This window comes from Bos indicus, chromosome 11, assembly GCF_029378745.1.
Source record: "Bos indicus isolate NIAB-ARS_2022 breed Sahiwal x Tharparkar chromosome 11, NIAB-ARS_B.indTharparkar_mat_pri_1.0, whole genome shotgun sequence".
Classification (NCBI taxonomy): Eukaryota; Metazoa; Chordata; class Mammalia; order Artiodactyla; family Bovidae; genus Bos; species Bos indicus.
In genome coordinates, this window is record NC_091770.1 from 37,335,457 (window position 1) to 37,362,991 (window position 27,535).

The 27,535-nt window shown below is 41.3% G+C and overlaps 1 protein-coding gene across 6 annotated transcripts in view; it reads left to right on the forward strand.

Annotated features, from left to right (window-relative positions):
- Nucleotides 1–27,535, forward strand: part of EML6 (EMAP like 6) — a 322,773-nt gene that overhangs the window by 236,470 nt on the left and 58,768 nt on the right. For all 6 annotated transcript variants that reach the window (XR_011569245.1, XM_070798676.1, XM_070798674.1 and 3 more), the window contains 7 exons: nucleotides 7,396–7,496; nucleotides 8,987–9,189; nucleotides 11,715–11,826; nucleotides 12,100–12,227; nucleotides 20,215–20,356; nucleotides 23,229–23,381; nucleotides 23,527–23,658. Coding sequence is in view for 5 of the 6 variants with exons in the window: in XM_070798676.1 (XP_070654777.1) it covers nucleotides 7,396–7,496; nucleotides 8,987–9,189; nucleotides 11,715–11,826; nucleotides 12,100–12,227; nucleotides 20,215–20,356; nucleotides 23,229–23,381; nucleotides 23,527–23,658 (971 nt within the window). In the remaining variant the exon portion in view is untranslated. The remainder of the gene's footprint in view (nucleotides 1–7,395; nucleotides 7,497–8,986; nucleotides 9,190–11,714; nucleotides 11,827–12,099; nucleotides 12,228–20,214; nucleotides 20,357–23,228; nucleotides 23,382–23,526; nucleotides 23,659–27,535) is intronic.

Here is a 27,535-nt window from a genome sequence, read left to right on the forward strand (position 1 = left end):
GATCAGGCACTTCCATGTCCCTTTTTTTGGATTTCTATCACACCAGTAACAAGACCAGGGACAATGACTTTTATTAACAAACTTCATCTCAGAAGTTTAAACAGTGGGGACCTTAGGCAAAAGGTACAAGTTATCATGGTGTGCATAACAAGAATACTTCAACATTGAAAAGTACTTGTGTTTTTACTTTTAGGGACAAAACACAGGGCCATGTGGAGATGTAAATGTACTTTCAGAGTATGCACTACTGTTTTAACTCTGCTGCTTGATCTAGTTTAAGTCCCTACCCTTACATACATTTAGTGAATGTGATCAAGTCTCCTGAATATGAAAGTGACACCTTTCCTTTTTTTAAGATATGGATCTCTTTTTTAAAATAACATTTATTAATCGTCTTCTGTTTTCAAAATAATACATGATTATAGAAAAGTTAGCACAGAAAATCTCCAAGAAGAAAATGATTCATAATTCTACTACCCAGACATAGCTATGGCTAACATTTTTAGCCTGTATTCTTGGATACATATTCTGTGGGTATTTTTATCTGTTTTATTCATATATGGAATATTATACATATTGCTCTGTAACTTGCTTTTTTTCCCCACTCACCAATATATCATCTCCCTTTCTTCTTCTCATTGTTCCCTGGCTTATTCTTTGTTATTCTGTATTATAAGCTATTTTCAATCTTGGGCTGAGACATAAATCAAATATTCAGTCTTCCGGTTGTGGGTTACCTTTGCATATGGCCCTACCTGGTAAATTACCTTTGACACAGGCATAGGGACTTGCCCTGTATTAGGGCAGCAGTACTGACTCTCCTACATTCTTATTCCATCAGTTGTAGGACATGAAACTCTTTCTGTTTTGTTTTTCTTATACACACACACACACACAGAGTTGTAGGCAACTTCCATACAAATTTAACACATGTCTAAAGGAAAAAAATGACAGAGGTAATTCAGTGAGTGTTCTTTATTTAGGTGTTGACATTGACATGCCATCATCAGTCAGTTTAGAATTTTAGCCACAAGAGAAACAACACTGGGGTTTTTATGACATCAAGAAATTAGATGAAAACTAAAATGTGCAGATATGCAGATGACACCACCTTTATGGCGGAAAGTGAAGAGGAACTGAAGAGCCTTTTGATGAAAGTGAAAGCAGAGAGTGAAAAAGCTGGCTACAAACTCAACATTCAAAAAACGAAGAGCATGGCATCCAGTCTCATCACTTCATGGCAAATAGATGGGGAAACAATGGAAACAGTGACAGACTTTATTTTCTTGGGCTCCAGAATCACTGCAGATGGTGACTGCAGCCATGAAATTAAAAGACGCTTGCTCCTTGGAAGAAAAGCTATAACCAACCTAGACAGCATATTAAAAACCAGAGATATTACTTTGCCAACAAAGGTCTATCTAGTCAAAGCTAAGGTTTTTCCAGTAGTCATATATGGATGTGAGAACTGGACTATAAAGAAAGCTGAGTGCCAAAAAATTGATGCTTTTGAACTGTGGTGTTGGAGGAGATTCTTGAGAGTCCCTTGGACTGCAAGGAGATCAAACCAGTCCATCCTAAAGGAAATCAGTCCTGAATATTCATTGGAAGGACTGATGTTGAAGCTGAAACTCCAGTACTTGGCCACCTGATGCAAAGAGCTGACTCGTTGGAAAAGACCCTGATGCTAGGAAAGATTGAAGGCAGGAGGAGAAGGGGACAACAGAGGATGAGATGGTTGGATGGCATCACTGACTCGATGGACTTGAGTTTGAGCAAGCTCTGGGAGTTGGTGATGGACAGGGAAGCCTGGCATGCTTCAGTGCATGAGGTCACAAAGAGTTGAATATGACTGAGCAATTGAACTGAACTGAAAATGTGCTCTCCAAAAAGATTTTCCCAACTGTTTAATTGTTTGCCATTGTATAGACACGAGCAAGCAAAGCAATGGTCTTTTATATGTAGGGGATATAATTTGTAATATCTGTGATATCTGTGATATCTCACTTTTCATTTTGGTTTTCTCTAGCATCTTCTCTCTAAAGTTTATGTTAATAATTTATACATTCTTTGTATCAATGTCTATTTAGATATTTTGTCCATTTTTAATTGGGTTATTTGCCTTTTAGTTATTGAGTTGTAATTTTTTCTAAAAATATATCCTGGATATCAGATCAGATCAGATCAGTCGCTCAGTCGTGTCCGACTCTTTGCAACCCCATGAATCGCAGCACGCCAGGCCTCCCTGTCCATCACCAACTCCCGGAGTTCACTCAGACTCACGTCCATTGAGTCAGTGATGCCATCCAGCCATCTCATCCTCTGTCGTCCCCTTCTCCTCCTGCCCCAGTCCTTCCCAGCATCAGAGTCTTTTCCAATGAGTCAACTCTTCGCATGAGGTGGCCAAAGTACTGGAGTTTCAGCTTTAGCATCATTCCCTCCAAAGGATATCAGTCCCTTATCAAATATATGATTTGCAGATATTTTCTCCTAAGTTCAGTTTTTCAGTCAAGAGCATGAGCACATCTAATCCGTACTTCATGATTGACTCTATCAGAAGCAGCATAATCAGTGGCATGCCAGAGGGCAGGGGCAGTGGGAGCAGTACCTGCCAGGTACAAGCAGTAGTGCTTGTGATATCTGTAGGAATTTTTTTAAGAATAATAAAACCAACTAAAAGTAAGTCTGTTTTAGTATTCTCCTGAGCCAGCAATTCTAAACAGTGACAGGGATGGAATTCCTCTTTCTCAGGGCAGATCACCATTCCAGTCTACCCCATGGTACGCCATTGCCCCCATATGTCTGGTTCTCCAACTCTTAGTAATACTCAGCTCTGTTGTGGTTTCTAGTAGTATCAGCCTCATCCTCCCATTAGAAAGCTTCCTATCAATGTGTTATCTAATGGTTGGACCTCCATTTACAACTCTGGGCTAAATTGATTATTTAATTAAGGGTTGAAGATGATAATTTTCTAATTCTATTATTCATTCTTCATACTAGCTAGAATTCTTCTATAAAGAAGCGTTTCCCCCCATGAACCACTTGGTTTCTCTGAAATACACTTCACACAGGAAGTAGTCCTGTAAATATTAGGGTTATTTGTCTGTTGTCTCTAGCTTACAGGTATTTCACTTAGTTTGTCATTTGTCTTTTGAGTTTGCTATGATGTTTTTCATCATGCAAAGGCTTTTATTTTTATGTGGTCAAATTTAGCAATATTGACTGCTTCAAGATTTTGAGACTAAGAAAAGTGTTCCCTGTCCTCAGGTTCAAAGGAAATCACTCATGATTTCTTCTAATCTGCCATCACTCCATCGTTACATTTAGATCTCTAAATCATTTGGAATTTATCCCAGTGTCTGTCTTATTTCAAGACACAGATTCAATTTTATCCTTTCTCCTTAGAGCTATCAAGGTATTCCAAATACCATTTTTCTTTTCCCTTTTATATAGACTTTATTTTTCAAAGCTGCTGCTGCTGCTGCTGCTAAGTCGCTTCAGTCGTGTCGGACTCTGTGCGACCCCATAGATGGCAGCCCACCAGGCTCCCTCGTCCCTGGGATTCTCCAGGCAGGAACACTGGAGTGGGTTGCCATTTCCTTCTACAGTGCATGAAAGTGGAAAGTGAAAGTGAAGTCGCTCAGTCGTGTATGACTCTTAGCGACCCCATGGACTGCAGCCTACCGGGCTCCTCTGCCTGTGGGATTTTCCAGCCAAGAGTACTGGAGTGGGGTGCCATTGCCTTAAATCAGGTTTAAGTTAATAGAAAAATTGTACAGATAATAGAGTTCCCATATGTCCACTATTCCAGCCTCCTTCAAATCCACACCTGGCACCAGAGTGGTACATTTGTTATAACAGATGAAGCTACATTGACACATCATTGTCACCCAAAGTCCACAGTCCACATTAAGGTTCACTCTTGGTGTTGCACATTCTGTGAGTCTTGACACATGTGTGATGACTTGTGTCTGCCATTATAGTATCATGCAGAATAGTTTCACTTCCCTAAAAATCCTCTGTGCTCTGGCTGTTCATTCCTTGCTCCTCTTTATCCTGGAAACCATTCATTTTTTTAACTGTCTCCCTAGTTTTGCCTTTTCCAGAAAATCAGTTAGTTGGAATCTTATAACATATAGCCTTTTCAGATTGGCTTCTTTCACTTAGTAGTATCCATTTAAAGTTCCCCCATGTCCCTTCATGGTTTGATAGCTCGTTTCTTTTTATTTTATTTTTTTTTTTAATTTAAATTTATTTTTTTTAATTGGAGGCTAATTACTTTACAATATTGTATTGGTTTTGCCTACATACATCAACATGAATCCACCACACGTGTTCCCCATCCTGAACCCCCCTCCCTCCTCCCTCCCCGTACCATCCCTCTGGGTCATGCCAGTGCACCAGCCCAAACATCCTGTATCCTGCATCAAACCTGGACTGGTGATTAGTTTCTTATATGATATTATATACATTTCAATGCCATTCTCCCAAATCATCCCACCCTCTCCCTCTCCCACAGAGTCCAAAAGACTGTTCTGTACATCTGTGTCTCTTTTGCTGTTTCACATACAGGGTTATTGTTACCATCTTTCTAAATTCCATATATATGTGTTAGTATACTGTATTGGTGTTTCTCTTTCTGGCTTACTTCACTCTGTATAATAGGCTCCAGTTTCATCCACCTCATTAGAACTGATTCAAATGTATTCTTTTTAATGGCTGAGTAATACTCCATTATGTATATGTACCACAGCCTTCTTATCCATTTGTCTGCTGATGGACATCTAGGTTGCTTCCATGTCCTGGCTATTATAAACAGTGCTGCGATGAACATTGGGGTACACATGTCTCTTTCAATTCTGGCTTCCTCGGTGTGTATGCCCAGCATTTCTTTTTAGCAATGAATAATACTCCGTTCTCTGAATGTGCCACAGTTTTTTTATCCATTCACCTGAAGAACATCTTGGTTGCTTCCAAGTTTTGGCAGTTATGTTTAAAGCTGCCATAAGCATCCATGTGCAGGTTTTTGTGTGGACATAAGTTTCCAACTCCTTTGGATAAATACTAAGGAACATGATTGCTGGATCTTATGGTAAGAATATGTTTCGTCTTGTAAGAAACTACCAAAATGTCTTCCAAAGTAACTGTACCATTTTGCATTCCCAGCAACAATGATTGAGAATTCCTGTTACTCCACATCCTTGCCAGCATTTAGTAACATACACCATTTATTTTAAGTATTCACTTCAGCCCGCCCCCCACATTGATTTGAGACCTGTCTTTAGTATGTGCTACATTTTAATATTCCTTTGGGTCTCTTTCTAGATTTTCTATTTTACCGTTAGCTTGTCAGTCACTTGTGCACCAGTACCACACAGTTTTAATCATGGAGGTTTTATAAGTTATTTTAATACCTAGGAGAGCTACTCTTCCCATTTAGCTTTTCTTTTTCAGAGTTTTCTTGGCCATACTGTTGTTTTATTCTTCCATAAGAACTTTAAAATCAGGATGTCTAGCTCCAAATTAAAGACCGGACACTCTTATCTGAAAAGAGCAATAGAATATGAAAGAGGACTAGCAAATGCTCTTATCTTTTGGAATCAGGTTGAATTCATAAACAAAGCTAGAATTAACATCTTTATGATTGAGTTTTCCAGCTCAAGAACATGGAATGTTTTTCTATATATATTACCAATACGGGTTGCTTTTCCCCTTATTGTTATACTCATTTATATGTTAGTGCACAGTTCTTATTAAACGTATGCCTTGATATTTTTATTGTTGTTTTAAATATAGTCCTTTCTTCCAATGTATTTTTCAACTGGATAATGTAAATATATAGTAAGGTTATTGACTCTGTATTTGATTTTATGTACTATAAATTTCCTAAATTATCTTATTTGTAGTTGTTTTTACTTTATTTTCTTTTGGATTTTTTAGGCATGGAATTATATCATTTGCAGATAGAAATAGTTTTACCTCTTCCATTCTAGCTCCTGTGTCTTTAATTTGTTAGACTTTGTCTAATTGCACTAGATAATATGTTCAGTATGATGTTAATGGTAGTGGTGACAGTCTTGTTCCTGACTTTATTGGGAATAACATGAAGAATCTGACTTTCATCAGGAATCGCATTAAATAGGAATCTGACTTTCAAGTTCACACATGCACAAGCACACCAAGGAGAAGCTACTGTTCTAGCACATTCTGTTTTTAAAGAAAAGATAGTGGCACATGACATTGAAGAGACAGTCTGTGTATAGTTGGTCTTGAATGAATCTGTATTTCTCAGTGAGAGTTAGGAACTGCATGGAATTATAAAAGTCTAAGAGAAATTCTAAAGCATCCATTAATTCCTACTTTATTGAGTGTTAGTTGAGTACTTTTTAAAGTCATAAGTGACCATTAGATTTTTTGTGAAATACCTTTTTGGCATCATTGAAAATGATAACATAATTTTTCTCACATATTAATATGATGAATTGCACTGTTTGATTCCTTAATAATGAAGCACCCTTGAATTTGGTCATAGTGTACTATTTTGTTAACGTGTTGTTGGAGTCTCTTTGCTAGTATTTTATTTAAGATTTTAAAATCTGTATTCATAAGGGCAATTAGTCATGTTCTTTTGTATCGATAGCTTTTCCTTTAATAATAAACGTTAAGTCCTAATATATCAGAGAAGACCATCACATAGTCCATTAAGATCAGTAAATCCTTAAATTTAATGTGATTACTTTATACTCTGAAACAGAAATTTCCCAGGCACAGTGTAATGCCAGTTTACAGCTGCAGCCTACAGTCAGTACTCATTTCTATATTTGTCCTTCTGCCTCTTGGGTTATAAACTTAGATTTTGAATGCATAGCATCCTTGAGTGCCTTAAATTAATATGACATCCTTTGTCTTTCCATGAATGTAAGCCAGGGTCTTCAGTTTCTCATGAATACACTTCTAGCTGAAACTCTGTTTAACCCAAAGTTATGCCTTCCACAGCAAGAATATTACATTTGAAGTTTCTCATTAATACCCTTTTACAATATATTCTACAAGATCTCTGTATGCTAAGGATTAACTTCTATAGTGGCAGCATTAATTTTATATTATGGAGACATTCTGATCCATTTTAAATGTTTCATTAATTTGTTTGAAGCATAATTAGTAGACTCTAGTAGCAATGTTAGAGTAAGAAGGGCTCAAATATGCAAAGAAAAGCCAAAGCTCGTTATTTTAATTCACACCCCACCATGTGTATCTTAAATCATCTTCTAGCAGTAATTTACTTGTCCTATTAGATGTGCTTAATGAAAGTGAAACCAAATGCATGCTCTAAATAAAACTCTCTAGAAGTGCTTTCATCAAGACTAGGGTTTTCCCCCTGTTTGTGTCTTACAGAGGACATAAAGATAAGATATTTGTGGTAAAGTGTAATCCACACCATGTTGACAGACTGGTAACAGTTGGGATCAAGCACATCAGATTCTGGCAACAAGCAGGTATTGTTTGGGTTTATCACTTATGTGGTTGAAAGTTTTACTGTAGCTGGGAAAAAAAAAAAAAACCCACTAGCACTACCTAGCCTCTCTCTGCAATCTAAAATTAAAATATGCCTAAAAGATGTTTGCTCCCAAACAACGTCTGAGCTGTGAAGCTTAGAACACTCTGTGTGATGCTATGCATATTCATCAGTGTCTAGAGAGTTTTGGAAATGTTGTGCTCTGAGAATAGTTATTTTTATATTTCATCATTGTTCTGAAAGCAGTGGTTATGTTGGACTACTGAGCAGGAAATAATCACTTTAGTTGGGTGGACAAAATTTTTAGTATTTTGAGGGTTCTCTTATTATTTTATCACTACATTTAGCACATGAATTAACCCCTGACACACACACACACACACTGTACACTACACACAGTAAGTGGTCAAAATAAATACTTGTGGTTTATAATGCTGATAATAAGGATGAGTAAATAATAGGACAAAACATGGAAGAATATCTTATTCTTCTAATAAGTCAGACTTTTTTATTAGGATTGTTTCTGAATTCTTAGTTTTGGCTTTGGTATCAATCCCAATCTTTTACTGGACAAAACATAAATAAGCTGCTGCTTCAGTGCTTTCTGCTTTTGAAGAAAAGGTCACGGCGCCCTCCATGTCTGGAGAGTCAGCCTGCAGACAGCTGTCTGGAATGAGTTTAGGTTTCTCAGTGCTGGTCGGAAAGCTCAGGGAGATGTGAATATATGAGGAACGAACCTGATGTTCTTCTCCTACACAGTGATTCCGTTTTCTCACCCTGAAGTTGCCATAATAAAAATCAGGGCAAAAGATACACAAAACACGTTTCCATTTTACATTACAGCTGCTGCTGTTTTCATCCTTCGGTCAGCGTTCAGGAAGACTTGCCTGGCTTCCTGGGGCACTTAGTCACTCCTCCCTCTGGCTGGCACAGACCTGCGCTGAGCCTTGCTTAGAGGATTATGTCACATTCTCTCCCCAGCCAGACCTTGAGTTCCTTGAAGGCAGAAACTGTTTCTTTTCACCTTTATAACCCAATGTCGACCACTATGCCTGCCACAAAGTAGGGATTCAATAAACACTGAATTAATGCGAGAAGGAGAAAACCTTTGATAATGTTTTTGTTCTGATGTTTTCTGCCATTTTTATACACCTTTATGTAGACACATGGGACTTCCCAGTGGTAAAGAATCCACCTGGGATGCAGGAGACACAGGTTTGATCCCTGAGTCAGGATGATACCCTGGAGAAGGAAATGACAACCCCTGCCAGTGTTCTTGCCTGAGAAATCCCATGGACAGTGGAGCCTGATGGGCTATAGTCCATGGGGTCACAAAAAAGTCAGACATGACTTAGCGACTAAACAAAGCAATGTAGACACAGGGGATTTTTCACTGAAGATAGTCATTCTAAATGCTCATAGAAGGTGTTAGTTTTTCAAAAAGTATTAAGTACTCTTGGTCCACTCCAGGTGGGGGCTTCACCTCTAAGAGAGGAATTTTTGGAAGTGTTGGAAAATTGGAAACAATGATGTGTGTTTCTTATGGGCGAATGGAAGATCTGGTGTTCTCAGGAGCAGCTACTGGAGATATTTTTATTTGGAAAGATATTCTCCTACTGAAGACAGTGAAAGCTCATGACGGGCCTGTGTTTGCTATGTATGCATTGGATAAGGTATGGTCTATTTTCCTCACTAGCTTTCTAGAACTTTAAATTAGGCTTAGCACGGTCCACACCAAGAGGATGCCTGTGTGTAAAAACAGTGCTCTCTGAATTGGGATGTAGTTGTCACGGATGGAGGCGAAGCACAAGTGTTATTTAAATTTCTCTTTCGTTTATAATTATTTCTTTATGTGCAGTTTGTCTCTTCTTTTTTCCACACTTATTCTTCCTGGCTGTCTCTCCTAAGAATGCCTTAAGAAGTGCTGAGATAAATGTAGGTACACAGTAGCAAGAGTCTGAGAAATATTTCTATACAGTCTTCCTCCTCAGTGGCATAATAAGCAGAGATCTGGAAGTGTCTAGTAGCTGGATTATTGTCCCTCCTATCAATTTGACCTGAAGTTATATTGATAACCAGCTTGTTCCTGTGTAGACAGGCTCAGCTTTAATAAGTGTGTCAGAGTCCTGGCTGTGTTAGTCAGATTCCTCCAGAGAAACAGAACCAGTAGGATGTAGATATAGACAGAGATATACATGTACAAAAAGGAGACTTATTATAAGGAATTGGTTCGTGTGGTTTTGGAGGCTGAGAAGTCTCACTAAGCCATCTGCAAACTGGAGACCCAGAAAAGCTGATGGAGTAATTGAGTTCAAGTCCAAGGGCCTGAGGACCAGAGAAGCCAATGTTGTAAATCCTAGTCTGCTGGGAAAAGATAAGATGTCCCAGCTCAATCAATCAGAATAAAAGGAGGGCAATTTTGTCCTTCCTCTACCTTTTGTTTTATTCAGGCTCTCAAAGGATTAGATGATGTCCACCCACATTGGGCAGGGCAGCTTAATGAGTCTGCCTGTTCAAATACTGATGTCATCCAGAACCACCATCACAGACACACACAGGAGTCATTTTTAATCTGAGTACCCTGCGGCCAGTCAGTTGACACACAAGGTTAACCATCACACCAGCTGTATTTCTACTCAGGCTCGTCTTTGTCCTGATCTGTCCCGCTAACCTCCTGCCTTGCGGTGTTGTTGTTCTTGTTCTTTCTAAATAAAGATCACACTGGGGACTTCCCTGGCAATACAGTGTTTAGGACACCATGGTTCCACTGCAGAGGGCATGGGTACCATCTCTAGTCAAGGCACTAAGATCCCTTATGTTCAACGTATGGCCAAAAAAAAATTCTGTTTAATTTAAAAAGATCATACTTACCTTCAGCACTCTTAAAACACTTCCTTCAATCAATTTTAGAAAATAGAAGTGTTTTATTCACTGCTAGTTTGCTGATGGTTCCAGTTTATGTATGTTATCTGACCTCCAAACAGCCTAAGCCACCCAATACAGCATATTAAGAGAAGATTCATTTTGCGTTTGCTTATTCCCAGGTAAATATGCTGATTCTGCTATAGTAGTAGGTTCTTGTTAGATGTGTAATTACAATGATTGTTTTAGTGGTAAAGCTGTTTTTCACTAGCAAATTTGTTTTGTTTAAACTGCAAATTTTAGAAAAGATTAAAGCAGAAAGAAAATTTTTGCAGGCCTGGAAGTTGGTGTGATATAGCATGTTTAAACTCTTTTATTGCTTAGTAACTTAAGCTTAAAGATCATGGGAAAAGGCAGGATTTAATTTTGGGAGTAAATGTCTATAGGTTCACAATCTATAATAAGGATAAATAAGGATATTTAAGATATTTAATGTAATAACTTCAAAATATTATTTCCTTTTCAACATCATTGAAATGAAGTAAATTAAAAGTTTTTGAAAAAACAGAATGAATTACTCAGTAATTTTCTTTTTAAAAAATTTCTAAGAACAGTTGGTAGTTGCCAGAAAGGAAAACTAATAAGGCCAAGAAATCATAAAATTAGAATAAGAATAAAGATCATTGTCTAGCAAAAAAATATCCAATATGTATATTGGATATTACATAAATAAATATATAATATACATAAATAAATATCCAATAAAGTATAGGCTTTATACTTTCCAGGTTTTATAAAAATTAATCTGGATCTTAATTATGGTAGAAATTGATATCTCATGAACAGAAGAGCAAGATATTCTTGTTACATGAAATACTTGTTATTCTTAATAGAGAAATAATGATGTTTTTCCTGGAAGTAAATATTTAAAAATAGTTAGCAATCATTTTTGATTGTGACATTAATTCCAGTTTATTCAGCAGGAGCATGAGATATCAGAAACTCTGCAAACTTTGAGGCTGGTCCTGTTCTCTAGCAGTCCACATCCCAGTCAGGGAACTGGACACGGAAACAGCCATCCGAAATCCAGGGTGCTAAACTCGAATCAGTGGTCTGAAGAAAGTGAAATGGACACCCAGTGAGAAAGTGTTTAATAGCGCTAGAGAAATGAGAGGTGTGTCCAGAAAATATGATGTTATCATCAGGTTTTTCAGTCTCCATACTTAGGAAGAAAAGACAGACTAAGCTTCTTTACCCAAGGAGGGATCCTTTTGAGACTGGGTGGGTCCTTGTCACTTTGATGTGTATATAATCCTTCTGATGTGTGCCTTCACAGGGTTTTGTAACAGGTGGAAAGGATGGAATTGTGGAGCTCTGGGATGATATGTTTGAAAGATGCTTGAAGACTTACGCCATTAAAAGAGCAGCCTTGTCAACTAGCTCAAAAGGTGCCACTCCCGAGTATGCGATGGAAGTCTTTCTGTTCGTAGAAATGCAAAAGATAGGAATAAAGTTCTTAGAAAACCATGACCAAATCAACTCTCCCTTTTTCTTCCACATTCAGAGCTTGTGGCCGTTGGTAGAAATATCACAGAGGATTGCCTTGTACTTAGTACTTTGGAACTATAAAAACAGAATTTATAGAATCACTATAATCATTTTATTTTTGTTATATTAAATACAGCATTTACAATATTAAATGCAGTATTTCCCCTCCTCAGGCTTGCTTTTGGAAGATAATCCTTCAATTCGTGCCATCACTCTGGGACATGGACATATCCTGGTGGGAACAAAAAATGGAGAGATCCTGGAAATGGATAAGAGCGGCCCAGTGACACTGCTTGTTCAGGTACTGCGTTTGCACATATTCTAAACCACAGTTCACATCAGAGCTGGGCCAGGCTGAGGCAGCAGGGACACTTAGGACACCAAATTAAAGGAGGTGTTCTCTCCAAAGATCAGGCAAACGCTGCGTTATCTATTTCTATATAACAAACTGACACAAACTTAGCTTGGAGCAAAAACATTCATCATCTTATGGTTTCTCTGTGGTTCAGGAGTCTGAACAGTTTAACTGGGTCTTCTGGTTAACGTTTTGTAAGGCTGTGGTAAAGACCAGGGCTTTGGTCTCATCTGAAGCTTCACTATGGAAGGATCTGCCTCTACGATCGCTCAGGTTGTTGGCAGAGTTTTGTTCCTGTGAGTACAGGACTGAGGGCTTCTGTTTCTTGCTGGCTGTTGGCCAGAGGCCACCCTCAGCTCTCAGAGGCTGCCTGAAGTTCCTCATCACGTGGGGTTCCCCCAACATGGCTGTTTGCTTCCTCAAAGCGAGCAAGGGAAAAAGAAAAACAATGCCTTTAAATAATTTGAAATAACATAATCGTGTCATCACATACATATAATACATCCATCCCCTTTGCATATGTTATTGATTGGTAGTAAGGCTATAGGAGGGGCTTCCCCGGTGGCTCAGCAGTAAAGAATCTGCCTGCAATGCAGGAGCTACAGGAGACACAGGTTCAATCCCTGGGTCAGCAAGATCTCCTGGAGAAGGGCATGACAACCCACTCCAGCATTCTTGCCTGGAGAATTTCGTGGACAGAGGAGCCTGGTGGGCTACAGTCCATGGAGACTGAAGCGACTTAGCAAGCACACACCCACGAGGCTATAGGACATTCAAAGGAGGTGATTACACTGAGTGTGAAAACCAGGAGGAGCCTAAGGGTCACCTGTCCATCACAGTCTGGCCTCTGGCTACCAATTATCATGTCCCTACCACATGCAGAATACATTCCCAGTCCCAGGATCCCCAAGAGCCTTATCCCATTAGAGCATCTATTCAGAGTCCATAATCTCATTGTCTGAATCAGGTTCAGATGTGGATGGGGTTTCTTGGGTATATTTCCTCTCAGTCTGTCAAAAATTTGTCAAACTAAAAAAAAGTATTTGCTCGGCACACACCAGATATATGTGTCTCTTTAGGTTTTGTGCATCATTCTAGTCTCAGCCTCAATTCACATAAATATATAACATACTCCTTACCCTTCCTCTCCCCTCAAAAATTTGATTCAGATAATACCAGATTAAAATAAGCATCTGATCAGATCAGATCAGTCACTCAGTCGTGTTTGACTCTGCAACCCCATGAATCGCAGCACGCCAGGCCTCCCTGTCCATCACCAACTCCTGGAGTTCACTCACACTCACGTCCATCGAGTCAGTGATGCCATCCAGCCATCTCATCCTCTGTTGTCCCCTTCTCCTCCTGCCCCCAATCCCTCCCAGCATCAGAGTCTTTTCCAATGAGTCAACTCTTCTCATGAGGTACCCAAAGTACTGGAGTTTCAGCTTTAGCATCATTCCTTCCAAAGAAATCCCAGGGTTGATCTCCTTCAGAATGGACTGGTTGGATCTCCTTGCAGTCCAAGGGACTCTCAAGAGTCTTCTCCAACACCACAGTTCAAAAGCATCAATTCTTCAGCACTCAGCCTTCTTCACAGTCCAACTCTCACATCCATACACGACCACAGGAAAAACCATAGCCTTGACTAGACGGACCTTTGTTGGCAAAGTAATGTCTCTGCTTTTGAATATGCTATCTAGGTTGGTCATAACTTTCCTTCCAAGAAGTAAGCGTCTTCTAATTTCATGGCTGAAGTCACCATCTGCAGTGATTTTGGAGCCCAGAAAAATAACGTCTGACACTGTTTCCACTGTTTCCCCATCTATTTCCCATGAAGTGATGGGACCGCATGCCATGATCTTCGTTTTCTGAATGTTGAGCTTTAAGCCAACTTTTTCACTCTCCACTTTCACTTTCATCAAGAGGCTTTTGAGTTCCTCTTCACTTTCTGCCATAAGGGTGGTGTCATCTGCATATCTGAGATTATTGATATTTCTCCTGGCAATCTTGATTCCAGCTTGTGTTTCTTCCAGTCCAGCGTTTCTCATGATGTACTCTGCATATAAGTTAAATAAACAGGGTGACAATATACAGCCTTGACGTACTCCTTTTCCTATTTCTAACCAGTCTGTTGTTCCATGTCCAGTTCTAACTGTTGCTTCCTGACCTGCATACAAATTTCTCAAGAGGCAGATCAGGTGGTCTGGTATTCCCATCTCTTTCAGAATTTTCCACAGTTTATTGTGATCCACACAGTCAAAGGCTTTGGCATAGTCAATCAAGCAGAAATAGATGTTTTTCTGGAACTCTCTTGCTTTTTCCATGATCCAGCGAATGTTGGCAATTTGATCTCTGGTTCCTCTGCCTTTTCTAAAACCGGTTTGAACATCAGGAAGTTCATGGTTCACATATTGCTGAAGCCTGGCTTGGAGAATTTTGAGCATTACTTTACTAGTGTGTGAGATGAGTGCAATTGTGTGGTAGTTTGAGCATTCTTTGGCATTGCCTTTCTTTGGGATTGGAATGAAAACTGACCTTTTCCAGTCCTGTGGCCACTGCTGAGTGTTCCAAATCTGCTGGCATATTGAGTGCAGCACTTTCACAGCATCATCTTTCACAATTTGAAAGAACTCAACTGGAATTCCATCACCTCCAGTAGTTTTGTTCGTAGTGATGCTTCCTAAGGCCCACTTGACTTCACATTCCAGGATGTCTGGCTCTAGGTGAGTGAGCACACCATCGTGATTATCTGGGTCATGAAGACCTTTTTTGTACAGTTCTTCTGTGTATTTTTGCCATCTCTTCTTAATATCTTCTGCTTCTGTTAGGTCCATACCATTTCTGTCCTTTATCAAGCCCATCTTTGCATGAAATGTTCCTTTGGTATCTCTGATTTTCTTGAAGAGATCCCTAGTCTTTCCCATTCTGTTGTTTTCCTCTATTTCTGTGCATTTATCGCTGAAGAAGGCTTTCTTATCCCTTCTTGCTATTCTTTGGAACTCTGTATTCAGATGTTTATATCTTTCCTTTTCTCCTGTGCTTTTCGCTTCTCTTCTTTTCACAGCTATTTGTAAGGCCTCCCATACAGCCATTTTGCTTTTTTGCATTTCCTTTCCATGGGGATGGTCTTGATCCCTGTCTCCTGTACAGTATCATGAACCTCATTCCATGGTTCATCAGGCACTCTATCTATCAGATCTAGGCCCTTAAATCTATTTCCCACTTCCACTGTATAATCATAAGGGATTTGATTTAGGTCATACCTGAATGGTCTAGTGGTTTTCCCTACTTTCTTCAATTTAAGTCTGAATTTGGCAATAAGGAGTTCATGGTCTGAGCCACAGTCAGCTCCTAGTTTTGTTTTTGATGACTGTATAGAGCTTCTCTAGCTTTGACTGAAAAGAATATAATCAATCTGATTTCAGTGTTGACCATTTGGTGATGTCCATGTATAGAGTCTTCTCTTGTGTTATTGGAAGAGGGTGTTTGTTATGACCAGTGCATTTTCTTGGCAAAACTCTATTATCTTTGCCCTGCTTCATTCCGTATTCCAAGGCCAAATTTGCATGTTACTCCAGGTGTTTCTTGACTTCCTACTTTTGCATTCCAGTCCCCTATAATGAAAAGGACATCTTTTTTGGGTGTTAGTTCTAAAAGGTCTTGTAGGTCTTCATAGAACCATTCAACTTCAGCTTCTTCAGCATTACTGGTTGGGGCATAGACTTGGATTACTGTAATATTGAATGGTTTGCCTTGGAAACGAACAGAGATCATTCTGTCGTTTTTGAGATTGCATCCAAGTACTGCATTTCGGACTCTCTTGTTGGCCATGATGGCCACTCCATTTCTTCTGAGGGATTCCTGCCCGCAGTAGTAGATATAATGGTCATCTGAGTTAAATTCACCCATTCCAGTCCATTTCAGTTCGCTGATTCCTAGAATGTCGACATTCACTCTTGCCATCTCTTGTTTGACCACTTCCAATTTGCCTTGTTTCATGGACCTGACGTTCCAGGTTCCTATGCAATATTGCTTTTTACAGCATCGGACCTTGCTTCTATCACCAGTCACATCTACAGCTGGGTATTCTTTTTGCTTTGGCTCCATCCGTTCATTCTTTCTGGAGTTATTTCTCCACTGATCTCCAGTAGCATATTGGGCCCCTACTCACCTGGGGAGTTCCTCTTTCAGTATCCTATCATTTTGCCTTTTCATACTGTTCATGGGGTTTTCAAGGCAAGGATACTGAAGTGGTTTGCCATTCCCTTCTCCAGTGGACCACATTCTGTCAGATCTCTCCACCATGACCCGCCCATCTTGGGTTGCCCCACGGGCATGGCTTAGTTTCCTTGAGTTAGACGAGGCTGTGGTCCTAGTGTGAATAGATTGACTAGTTTTCTGTGAGTATGGTTTCAGTGTGTTTGCCCTCTGATGCCCTCTTGCAACACCTACCGTCTTACTTGGGTTTCTCTTACCTTAGGCGTGGGGTATCTCTTCACAGCCGCTCCTTACCTTGGAGGAGGGGTATCTCCTCACCGCCGCCCTTCCTGACCTTCAATGTGGGATAGCTCCTCTAGGCCCTCCTGTGCCCGCGCAGCATCAGCAGTATCTTAAAGATCCAAGAAGTGATCACATGTCACCTGATGAGTGACATGTGTCTTTGGAGGTGATGAGTAGATCATAGTTAGAGGTGGAAGAGGCCTGGGCAGGGGCGAGGGGGTGGGTTCAGAAGGTGGAGTGGAAAGAATCTGCACTGCTTATCTAAGCTCTGGGACTTCCGTGGGTCCAGTGGAGGAGAATTGCCTCCTTCCCTCACCTGATGCCTGCCTGCAGGCTTGCTGTGTTAGGGCCGACCCCCAAAATCCCACTGAAAGGGGCCCTCTGATTTGCTACACCTGAGAGCAGGTCTGCACACACATCAGGTTTTAAAAATGCCTGTGCCCAGGCCCCACCCTGGCTATCTTGAATAAGAATCCATGTCTTACAATTTTTTCTGTGTTAGAAACAAACCTCAGAAGCTCTGTAGCTACAGCCCAAGTTGAGAACTGAGGTGCGACCTTGAGAAGGGGTGACGTCTTTGTCCTCCAGCTGCTCTTACCTTTCTGTCCCTTTCTGGCCATGACTATTTATTTAATTTCATTGAAAATGAAGTGTTTCTTTTCAATCCCCAAATGTTTTGAGACTTTAAATTATTTACTACATGCCATACTGCTAAATCGGAGAAGGCAATGGCAACCCACTCCAGTACTCTTGCCTGGAAAATCCCATGGACGGAGGAGCCTGGTAGGCTGCAGTCCATGGGGTCGCTAAGAGTCAGGCACGACTGAGCGACTTCATTTTCACGCATTGGAGAAGGCAGTGGCAACCCACTCCAGTGTTCTTGCCTGGAGAATCCCAGGGACGGGGGAGCCTGTGGGCTGCCGTCTATGGGGTCACACAGAGTCGGACACGACTGAAGTGACTTAGTAGCAGCAGCAGCAGCAGCAGCATACTGCTAAATATGTGTGTAAGATTTGTGCTATTCTATGGATTTAAACAGCATTTTAAGATTCAAACTCTAACATTTTCTTATGTTCAAAAGTAATATAGTTGAACTAATTTTGTCTAAATATGTTTTAAACTCAACAACAAAGTCTTTTCACCTTTTCATTCTCTTCAATTCTTTCCTGTATTTGTTTCTATCATTCTATTAATACAGTTATCCAAGAGTGTCATTTATTGAGCACTTGACTGCATGTCAGGCAATACCATTGTGCAAAATTCCTCTCTCATCTCCACAACAGATTTGCTCGGTTGTAATTGTTTTATAGATGAAGGGCCTAAAGCCCAGTGAACTTCCCACAGCCACATCTTGAGAACTGGAGAGCTGGGCTTCGTACCAAGCTTTGTCGGGTACCAGAGCCTTTTCTTTGTCTCTCCACACATCTCTGCGTAGAGACTGCATGAAACAGTGCTCAGCCGGGCCCCCTGAGCCCTGGGGAGGCAGTGGAACTGGGAGAACCCTCTTCTCTCTTTACACGTGTGCCATTCTTTCCCTTTTATCTCAGCGTCTCTCTTTCATCTTCTGGTCAGTCAATCATTTGCCTTTTCCTCCTGGGTAGAACTCAGCAGTTCAGTTCAATCAGTGCTTGTTGTGCTCCTGCCAAGACCAGCCCTGTGCTGTGTGCTACCCAGGACAGAGTAGGACTGCTGAAGGGGCTGACAGGCCTGTGCTGAGAGGTGGACCCTGAGGGAAACTTAAGGAACAGTAGAGACGATATGGTTAAGACCATCAGCCATCCTGCTGTGGGAAGACTTCAGAACCACTTTTACAGTGTCAGTAACTCAGCAAGTCAACATCACTTGGAATAGATTGCTTTTTTTTTTTTTTTTTTTTTTAAGAGACTACTTTAGGGGAAGAGAGAAGTGACAGGAGGTGAGTTCTGAAAATCCCCATTGTATATACTTCGAATATAATCAACTTTCAATTGTGCAGCTGGTTATTATCAGCTTTAGGGTGGTCAGGAGGAAAGGAAGGTCCCAAGCTCATTTCCTGGTGCCACTCAAGAGACTCCCTGCCCACCTCACTCGCTGTCCATCCCTATGTTATACAGGAATCAAAGTACACAGTCACATTAGATTAAGGAAATACAACTTTTAAATCAATATATGAGGCAGTGATTTGAAAGGGTCTCAGAGCCCCACAACCCTGTCTTCAGTGTACAAAAGGACTTGGTCTGTAAAAGAGCTTCAGGCAGATGCAGTCTAGGGAGAACAAGAGAGGGCTCACACCTGACCCATCCTCAGACCATAGCCTTCATTGTGGGAGGCTTCCCAAGGGAAGAAAACTGGAAAACTGGGGATGTAAGGTGCTCCAAATCTAATAAACTCAAAAACAGTATCTACGCCCTTCTCAGATATTTGGATGTCAGCAGTATTGAGAACTTTGTATATTCTGCCAAATTACTGTTTTGCTCAAACAGCTTCCCAGTCAAACTGGGATCATCCAATTTCTCTTTGAAGAGCCACCTGTCCCCCCAAAGCATTCCAACTACAAACACCTTTCAGAAGCCTGAGTATGGTCTTCTTTTTTGCTTTACTAAGCAAAGCCTTTTTATAATTAGCCACTAAAAGCAGAAATTCAGTAAACAATCTGGTCTGTTTTATTGTTCCTTGTCTAATCTATTCTTTACACTGCTTTAGTGAGTGATAAGTTAAAAGAATGAGATTCATTTTCTCCCTAATTATTCATTCATTAAATATATTTCATCTCAGTTATTATTCTAAGCCAGCTAAGTGTGTTTGTGATAAGACATTAGCATGTGGAATTGGTCCAGTGGTTGTCAAGCCCCTTTCAGTTTTCTGTGATCACTGGATAGAAAAATTTGTGAACAAATGCTGACCCTGAGTTATACCCAGGATACTGGAAATAAAATTTTAGATCTCTCTAGTTCTGCTCTGCCAAATGCTGTGCATAGAACTGAAATGGAATTAATTAGCAAGAATATTACTGTCCAATTCCTCTGATATAGATAAGCGGTACCTACATCTTTTAGAATATGGTTTTATGGAAGAAAGTAATTTGTGTCTTTGTGACCAAGCTGTGTTCCTAGGAGATACATACATACTGTGTTTATTCAGTGTCAAATCACAGGATAAAATGAGGACAGTTCATTATTCACTAGGATGCTTCTACATGAGAAGATGTTTGGCATCATATAAATTAAACTTAGCAATATGAATCCATCTTTTGCTTTTCAGATGAATGCTTTAGTATCATGTAGGCCCAGCTTTAGATTCAAGTTCAAGTGAAAATTTTATTCAGTACAATCATTTTGGCTCAAGGAAGCTCAAACTGTGTGTGTTCCTATTTGAACCTGTTTGGGATTCTCTTGGGAAGGGCTCGCTGAGAAGCATTGAACTGATTTTTGTTGCCCCATTTCCTTCCTCACAGGGGCACATGGAAGGAGAAGTGTGGGGCCTGGCAGCTCACCCCCTCCTGCCCATCTGTGCAACAGTGAGTGATGATAAAACCCTCCGGATCTGGGAATTATCCTCCCAGCACCGTATGCTGGCAGTGAGGAAACTCAAAAAAGGTGCGTATGTCACCTTACACACCTGTAAAAGTGTTTACAACCACAAGTATTGGGTTCATTCACCCATTCATTCAGCTAATATTTACTGTGTGTGCCTATTATATGCTCCCAGATATGCTGGGCAACGGGGATTTAGTGTTTGTTGCTCCAGATATAACTAATCACGTGGAGGATGGTTCCAGAAGGCTGGCCTGATGCGTCCGTGCCCAGCTCTATTCTTTATTTCCTTGCACTGCATAGACATTTGCCACCTGGGGGCAATATGTCCTTCCTCTTCTCATCTGAATTGTAGGAGTCAGTTGAAACCCATCAGCTTGTAAAGAATGGTGTTTATCTTTATGTCTAACAGTCTGCGGAACTGATTTTATTACTGAAAAAGGAAACTTGGTTTAAAAATAATAGTTAACCGCAAGAAACAGATAAATATGTATTAAACACCTATATGCACGAGAACCAAGAGGTATACCAAGAAGTAGAAATTCAGCAAACGTTTATTGAGCAGCTTCTATGTATCAGACACTGGGGATCCCAGGATGAACAGTCACATCTCTAGTGTCAGAGATGGACAAGACTTGAACAGAGTCCCAGCAACAGCTGGTCCATTTAAATTGGGTAATTTGAAGAGTCTCGAAACTGGACTCCCTATGAAGGGGCAGGCAGGGTGTTGGGAAATGACCAGGGCTAGCGCAGGACGATGCAACTAGTAGTAGCTGGTAACCACTGCCAGCCCTGGGCCTGAAAGGACAAGAGGAGGAACAGATGAGAGTGAGAGCTGTGTGAGATGGCAGCCTGGCAGGAGGCGGTAACCATCCAGCCCAGAGGCTCAGCCAGCAAGCTGTGGCCCTGCAGGGAGGCAGCCAGGGGAGAACATGCCCCAACCTCCCTACCCTCTATCCGTTCTTCTCTAGTACCCTCCCTGCAGCCTCCTGCTGAGTACCCTCCCTCATGCTCCCCCCAACCAAACGAATCAGAAGCCAGGGAGCGAGGGAGCCTGTTGATAGAGTCCATGCAGACCAGTTCCAGGCACAGAGCAGGGTGGAGAGTGTGTGAGGACAGACAAACCGAAGATCTCTGGCACAAACAAGGCATCACAGAGGCTCAGGGTAAGGCCCACTGCCAGGGACAGCCCCACTGGGGAAAATGAGAGCCAAGGCTCAAAGGATTTGTGAAAGTTAAGACAGGAAAGGATAAGATTGGGGCCTGGCCCCTAGACTGTTTGTGCTGGGTATTTTTATAGATAGATGTGGGGAGACAAGTCTAGGGGGATAAAGTGAGAAAAGGTGTCAAGACGGTGATGACAGTGGCTGACACCACTGAGCCAGTAGCCGCACTAGCGCTTCGCCTGTGGTCTTCACGAGAACCTGGTGAGTAAGGCCTCTATTCTTTCCACTTAGGAATTAGGAAACTGAGGTGCAGAGCACTTAAGTCGTTTGCCCAAAGTTGCACAGCTAGTAAGTGATGGATCTGAATTCAGATCCAGGAGTGTGGCTTCAGAGAGCACACCTGTGGCCACTGCATAACGCTGTCTCCTTCCACCATATGGACGCACTTTACACTCGACTTCTGAGTCTTCATAAGTGGTGGAGCCAGGATTCAAACCCAAGTCTGACTCCAAAGCTCATGCTCTTATCTACTACAGAGGTGAATGATCAGGCTACTCATTTACATTGGGGAAAATAACAGACCAAGGACTCACTGTGAGTACCTTGAATATCAGCCAATGGACTTTATTCACCAGGTTAAAAATGAGTTCAAAAGAACAACTACCAACACCTCTGAGATAGGATGGCCATTCAACTCAGTTTATAGCTGGTGTCCTGGTGTAATTATTAATAGCTCTCCCTTTCGCTCTCGGGTATCCTGGTTTGTGCAATAAATCTTTATGCTTGACCTAAGCTTGGTGACTCTCCTCAAGGGCAGGCTGGTCTTTCTGTTCTTTCAGCACTAGCACAATGCCTGATTCATAGTAGGTAAATAACTGCAAAGTGAATGGATGAAGAAAAGAAGGAGATAGACTTTAGATGAGCCCATTTAAAGTTACTGGTGTGAATGTGGCTTTTCAGCCTGTTGGAAACAGTGGATGGGGAGGGAGGGGTGGAAACTCTGTTTGGAATGTCTTAGCACAAGGCTGCATGACTGTCCCATCCTGGGGCTGTGCTCATCAATATCTTGACAATAAAAGCATGGCCAAGGAGGGGGCATATCCTTAAGTAGGATTCCTATTTAACGTACTCCATATTCCGCATTCAGAAGTGCCTCCCATGACCCTGCAAAGCGTTAGAAAGCATTTGTCATGTAGTCCCCTCAGCCCAGTATTGGTTAGTTTTGCAGACACCTTTGGAGAGAATGTCCATACTTCATTCTTCCCATGACAGAAGAGACAGGAATAAAATCTTCCACCTCTAGAATTATGCATTACAATCCACAGCTCAGAGATTAGAGAGACTAAAAGTAGAACAACAAGGTCCTCCAAAGCAAATTTCGTGCGTAAAGCACGGTATAAAAAAAATAGTTTCTGGAAATTTTGTCTCATTCTTAAGTACCACATCTTGGGAGAAGAAATGCTAATTATATTAACCCTTTATTCCTTTTCCCTCTTCAATCCACTTGTCATTTGAAAACTCCAGGTCTTCATATATGAAAAAATGAATGGATAAACCTCAGAGAAATAGAAAACTTATTTTTAATATTAATGATTATTGTCTTTGGGTCTGGTGGTAAGAAATGTTTTAAATTATGAGGTTTTAGTTTGCAGCAGCAGTGTTAAAGACACAGTCACAGGTCCGTGACTATATGTACATGTCCCCCCTCTTCATTTGTTTGGTAGCAAAGTCATGGATCGTAACAGTGCTGTTTGTGGATTCTTTTGCAGGTGGAAGATGCTGTGCCTTCTCCCCAGATGGGAAAGCCTTAGCAGTTGGCTTGAATGATGGGAGTTTCCTGGTTGTAAATGCTGACACTGTCGAAGACATGGTCTCCTTCCATCACAGAAAAGAAATGATCTCTGATATTAAATTTTCAAAAGGTGACAGCAAAAACTTGTAAAAATGTGTTGGGACAAAAAGTTGCAAGAGTGGATTCTTTTTAACTATTTCCTTAGCCTCTTAAGTTCCTGGAAGTAAATTCCCACATGAAATGCTTTGCTGTTAACCGCTCATTTTTCTTCATAGATACAGGAAAATACCTTGCCGTGGCGTCCCATGATAACTTTGTGGATATTTACAACGTCCTGACAAGCAAAAGGGTTGGCATCTGTAAAGGTGCTTCTAGTTATATTACACACATTGACTGGGACTCTAGAGGTAAAGTATGCTGTGGCTTTTAAAATATAATTTCAGTTTTTAAAAGTCATGTCCATTCATATACTGTTTCTAAGAGCAAACGGCAGTTTAAAGAGAAACTTACAACATAAATGACTGTAATTTTACAACCCAGAAGTAGCTGCTGTTAACACATTATTGACCAGGGGATTTTTGCAGAAGTTACTTCCTGTGGCCAGCAGTTTGTCCTGTAGGTGAATATTGAAACATCTCTGGTCAATGATGTTCGGGTAACAAAAGACGTATTACTATATCTCTGGTCAATAAGTTGTTAAAATTTTGAGTATTTTTCCATCTTTTTATTATTATTACTACTATCACCACCACTACTATAATTATTAACTCAGCCATTGAGTTTTAAGACTGTTGAAGATATATGATGCCTTCTGTTACCATAGCAAGCCACCTTCACCTCTGGGTCTGGCATACAATGTCCTTGCCTTGCATCTCCTTCTTAATGCTTTCCCTTTTCCTACCAATTTTCTATCTACCAGAGAACTGCCCAAGAAGTTTCAAGTCATTTTCATCCTCCAATGGAGGTAGGAAGCTATATTCAGCTCACCTAGAGTTTTCTCTGATTTCTCTCAAAACTCCCAACCTATCCTCTCCCTCCTCCAGGTCATGCCCACAGATGCCATGGAGATTTATCTGTTTACTTATGTAGCAGATCTAGCTCTTGTCATGTGCAAAGTCTGAAGCCAGGAAATGTGGAAGGTCCAGAAGGGAGTGAGATGTGATTCCTACTCTCTGCAGTGTTTATCACTGAATGCGGGAACAGGCTGGTACCTGAACCACACCAGAGCACAGACCAGAGGGTCACAAGGGAAGTGGTGAGCAGGGGCTCAGAGTGGCCAAGCCAGCAGTAAGCACCTGGGGCGTTCTAGGGTGGATCATTTTGAAAACCCACTCCAGGGACTTGGCTGATGTTAAGAGTCCAGGGCAGGCATTTTATAATGGGCAGGTTCCCAGCTTTCAGCGAAGTTTAGTCCGTGTAGTAGAAAGCAGCATCTCTGAGAAAAGAGCTCCCAGGGGAATCCATGGAGCCTTCATAGAAGGAGTGACCTTTGAGATGGATCTTGAAAGATGAGTAGAAGCTCAACAGATGGCGATGTCTGAGATCGGCGTTCCAGGCTGGGAAGGAACAGGTTGTGCTACCATGTGGCGGCGGGAAGAACAGGGGGATTAAGAAACAGTAATGCTGAGTGGCTGAGGGCATGAAAGGCAGGGGATGCTGCGAGGCCAAGACAGCAAGGAAAGAAACTATTAGGTCATGCTAGGAAGTTTAACCCTGAACTTTATCCTGTAAGCATTAGGTAACTCTGACAGATTAGAGTGGGGCTTTCCCTACCATCTTGGGAAGGGGGAGCGAGCCTGGAGATGGAAAGCAAGTGAAATAAACCAAGACAAAGAGATGACGAGGGTCTCAACCAAAAACAGGTATTTTAGAGATGCCAGTGTATTTCATGCATTTGTTGAAGTAGTGGCTGTAGACTGACCCTTCTGCCCAGCAGGAATTTCCTTGTAGCTATACGTACTGCGCTGGAATTTGGACTTAATCATTTACAACCCACAGGCGTTTTACACAGAGCAAGGAAGGCATGCGTGCCATTTCATTGTGAGAGGTCCAAGTCCCAACAAGGGCAAAGGGGATCAGATAAGTCCTGCTCACTTTCACTTCAGGGCCAGGCAGACGCAGTGCCGGGGGCTTGGGCTGGTGTGTGGAAATAGCAGGACGCGGGCCTGGGAGGCATCTAGGAGCAGTGAGGCCCAGGAGGTGAGGGGTGAGTGTCAGCAGCCGCTTCTCAGCCCCTTCTTTGATAGTCTCTGCTTTATTGTTTGCTTTTAAAAAAAATTAAAACAAGGATTTCATCCTGTTGGATTTCTGGCTAACATCTCTGGCTATGCCCTGTTGTGAGAAAGATTTAGAACACTGAGGGCCATCTTTATGCATATGAAGAGCAGAGTGTGATGAGTTATATTTAGAACCCAACACACACACACACCCCACCTGACACAGTATGTGAATCCCACCACTACAATGACCATTAGAGAGTTAAAGCCAATTATTATTTACATTTATGGAGTGAAGAACTGAGAGGAAATGGGACATAGGAAGAATATGTTTTGATTGAGGAGATTAAAATTATTTTTATTTGTGATAAAATACACATAACATAAAATTTGCTGTCTTAACCATTTTGAGTGTACAGTTAGTTCAGTGGTGTTAAATACATTCACATTATTGTGCAGATACCACCACCAGCCATCTCACCTCTCATCCATCTTTTCATCTTATAAAATTGAAACCCTGTACCCATTAAATAGTAATTCCCCTTACTCCCTCCCCCAGCCCCTGGCAAGCACCATTCCACTTCATGTCTCTATTAATTTGACTATTCTAGGTACTCCATATAAGTGGAGTCATACAGTATATGTCTTTTTATAACTGGCTTATTTCACTTAGCATAATGTCCTGAAGATTCCTCCATGTTGTAACGTGTGTCAGAATTACTTTCCGCTTTAAGTTGAATAACATTCCATTGATGCTGGGAATGATTGAGGGCAGGAGGAGAAGGGGACGACAGAAGATGAGAGATTGGATGGCATCACCAATTCATGGACTCGTGGACATGAATTTGAGCAAGCTCCGGGAGTTGGTGATGGACAAGGAAGCCTGGAGTGCTCTGGTGCATGGGGTCACAAAGAGTCAGACACAACTGAACAACTGAACTGACTGACTATTCCATTATGTGTACATACCACATTTTGTTTATCCATTCATTGATCAGTGGATATTTGAGTTGCTTACAGTTTTTGGTTATTGTGAATAATATGGCCACAATCGGGGTATACAGTTCTTTTGAATATATACCCAGAAGCGGAATTTCTGGATAAAATTCCATTTTTAATTTTTTGGGAAACCTCCATACTATCTTCCACAGCTATACCATTTTACATTCCCGTCAACAGTGCACAAGAGTTTCAACTGCTCCTCATCCTCACCAATGGTTGTTATTTTCTGGGTTTTGTTTGTTTTTGACAGTAGCTATCTTAAATGGCTATGATACGGAACATTGCAGCTGTATTGACACTTGGGGAAGGTTTTTATTTTTTTATTCTTCAAATGTGTTGTAGGCCCTATGTCAGATGTAGGGATACAAAGAGGAATAAACCCTAGGTGGAAGGAACAAGACCTTGCCCGGGAACCACGAGCTGCCACCACAGAGAGGCCAGGCGGAGGTCTGCATGAAGGCCCTAGATGTAGAGCCGTCACTTCACAGGGAGAGAGGCAAACCTCACTATTTCTATAATTTTGCCCAAAGCTAGATAGAGTCTTCGATCCAACCAACACTCAGGGTGATCGAAAAAAACAGTGAGAGAAAGGAGGCCAAGGCCTTTAAAAAGCCACTTTGCCTCTCATCCTAAGTGGCCCCTTCAGTCAGTTAAGAGGATCAGACCAAATGGTTTCTGTGGCCTGAGAGGAGAATAGAATATTTTTGATTTTTAGGGAGGAGTTATACCATCTGGAGAACAAGAGCAAGTGTGCCCATGAAGCTTCCCTGGTTTAACTCCAGTTTTGTTGCCATGAGACATGTGTCATATCAATATTCTTCTGCTCCTGATACCCCAGTGCCTTCAACCTGTGCCAGGCTGCCTCAGGATCAGCCTGGCTCTTCATGCAGGGCCTGGAGGGCCTGCAGAGGGTAGGGAGCAGAATTTAGGAGCAGGGGTCTGTTTTGTTCCTTTGATTTTGTCAAAAATAGTGAACGAATTTGCTGGAGCCAGCTGGCTCGTCAGGGGCGGAACAGCTCAGCCGTCAGCCTCCGCAGCCTTCCGTGTCCATGGCAACCACAGGTCC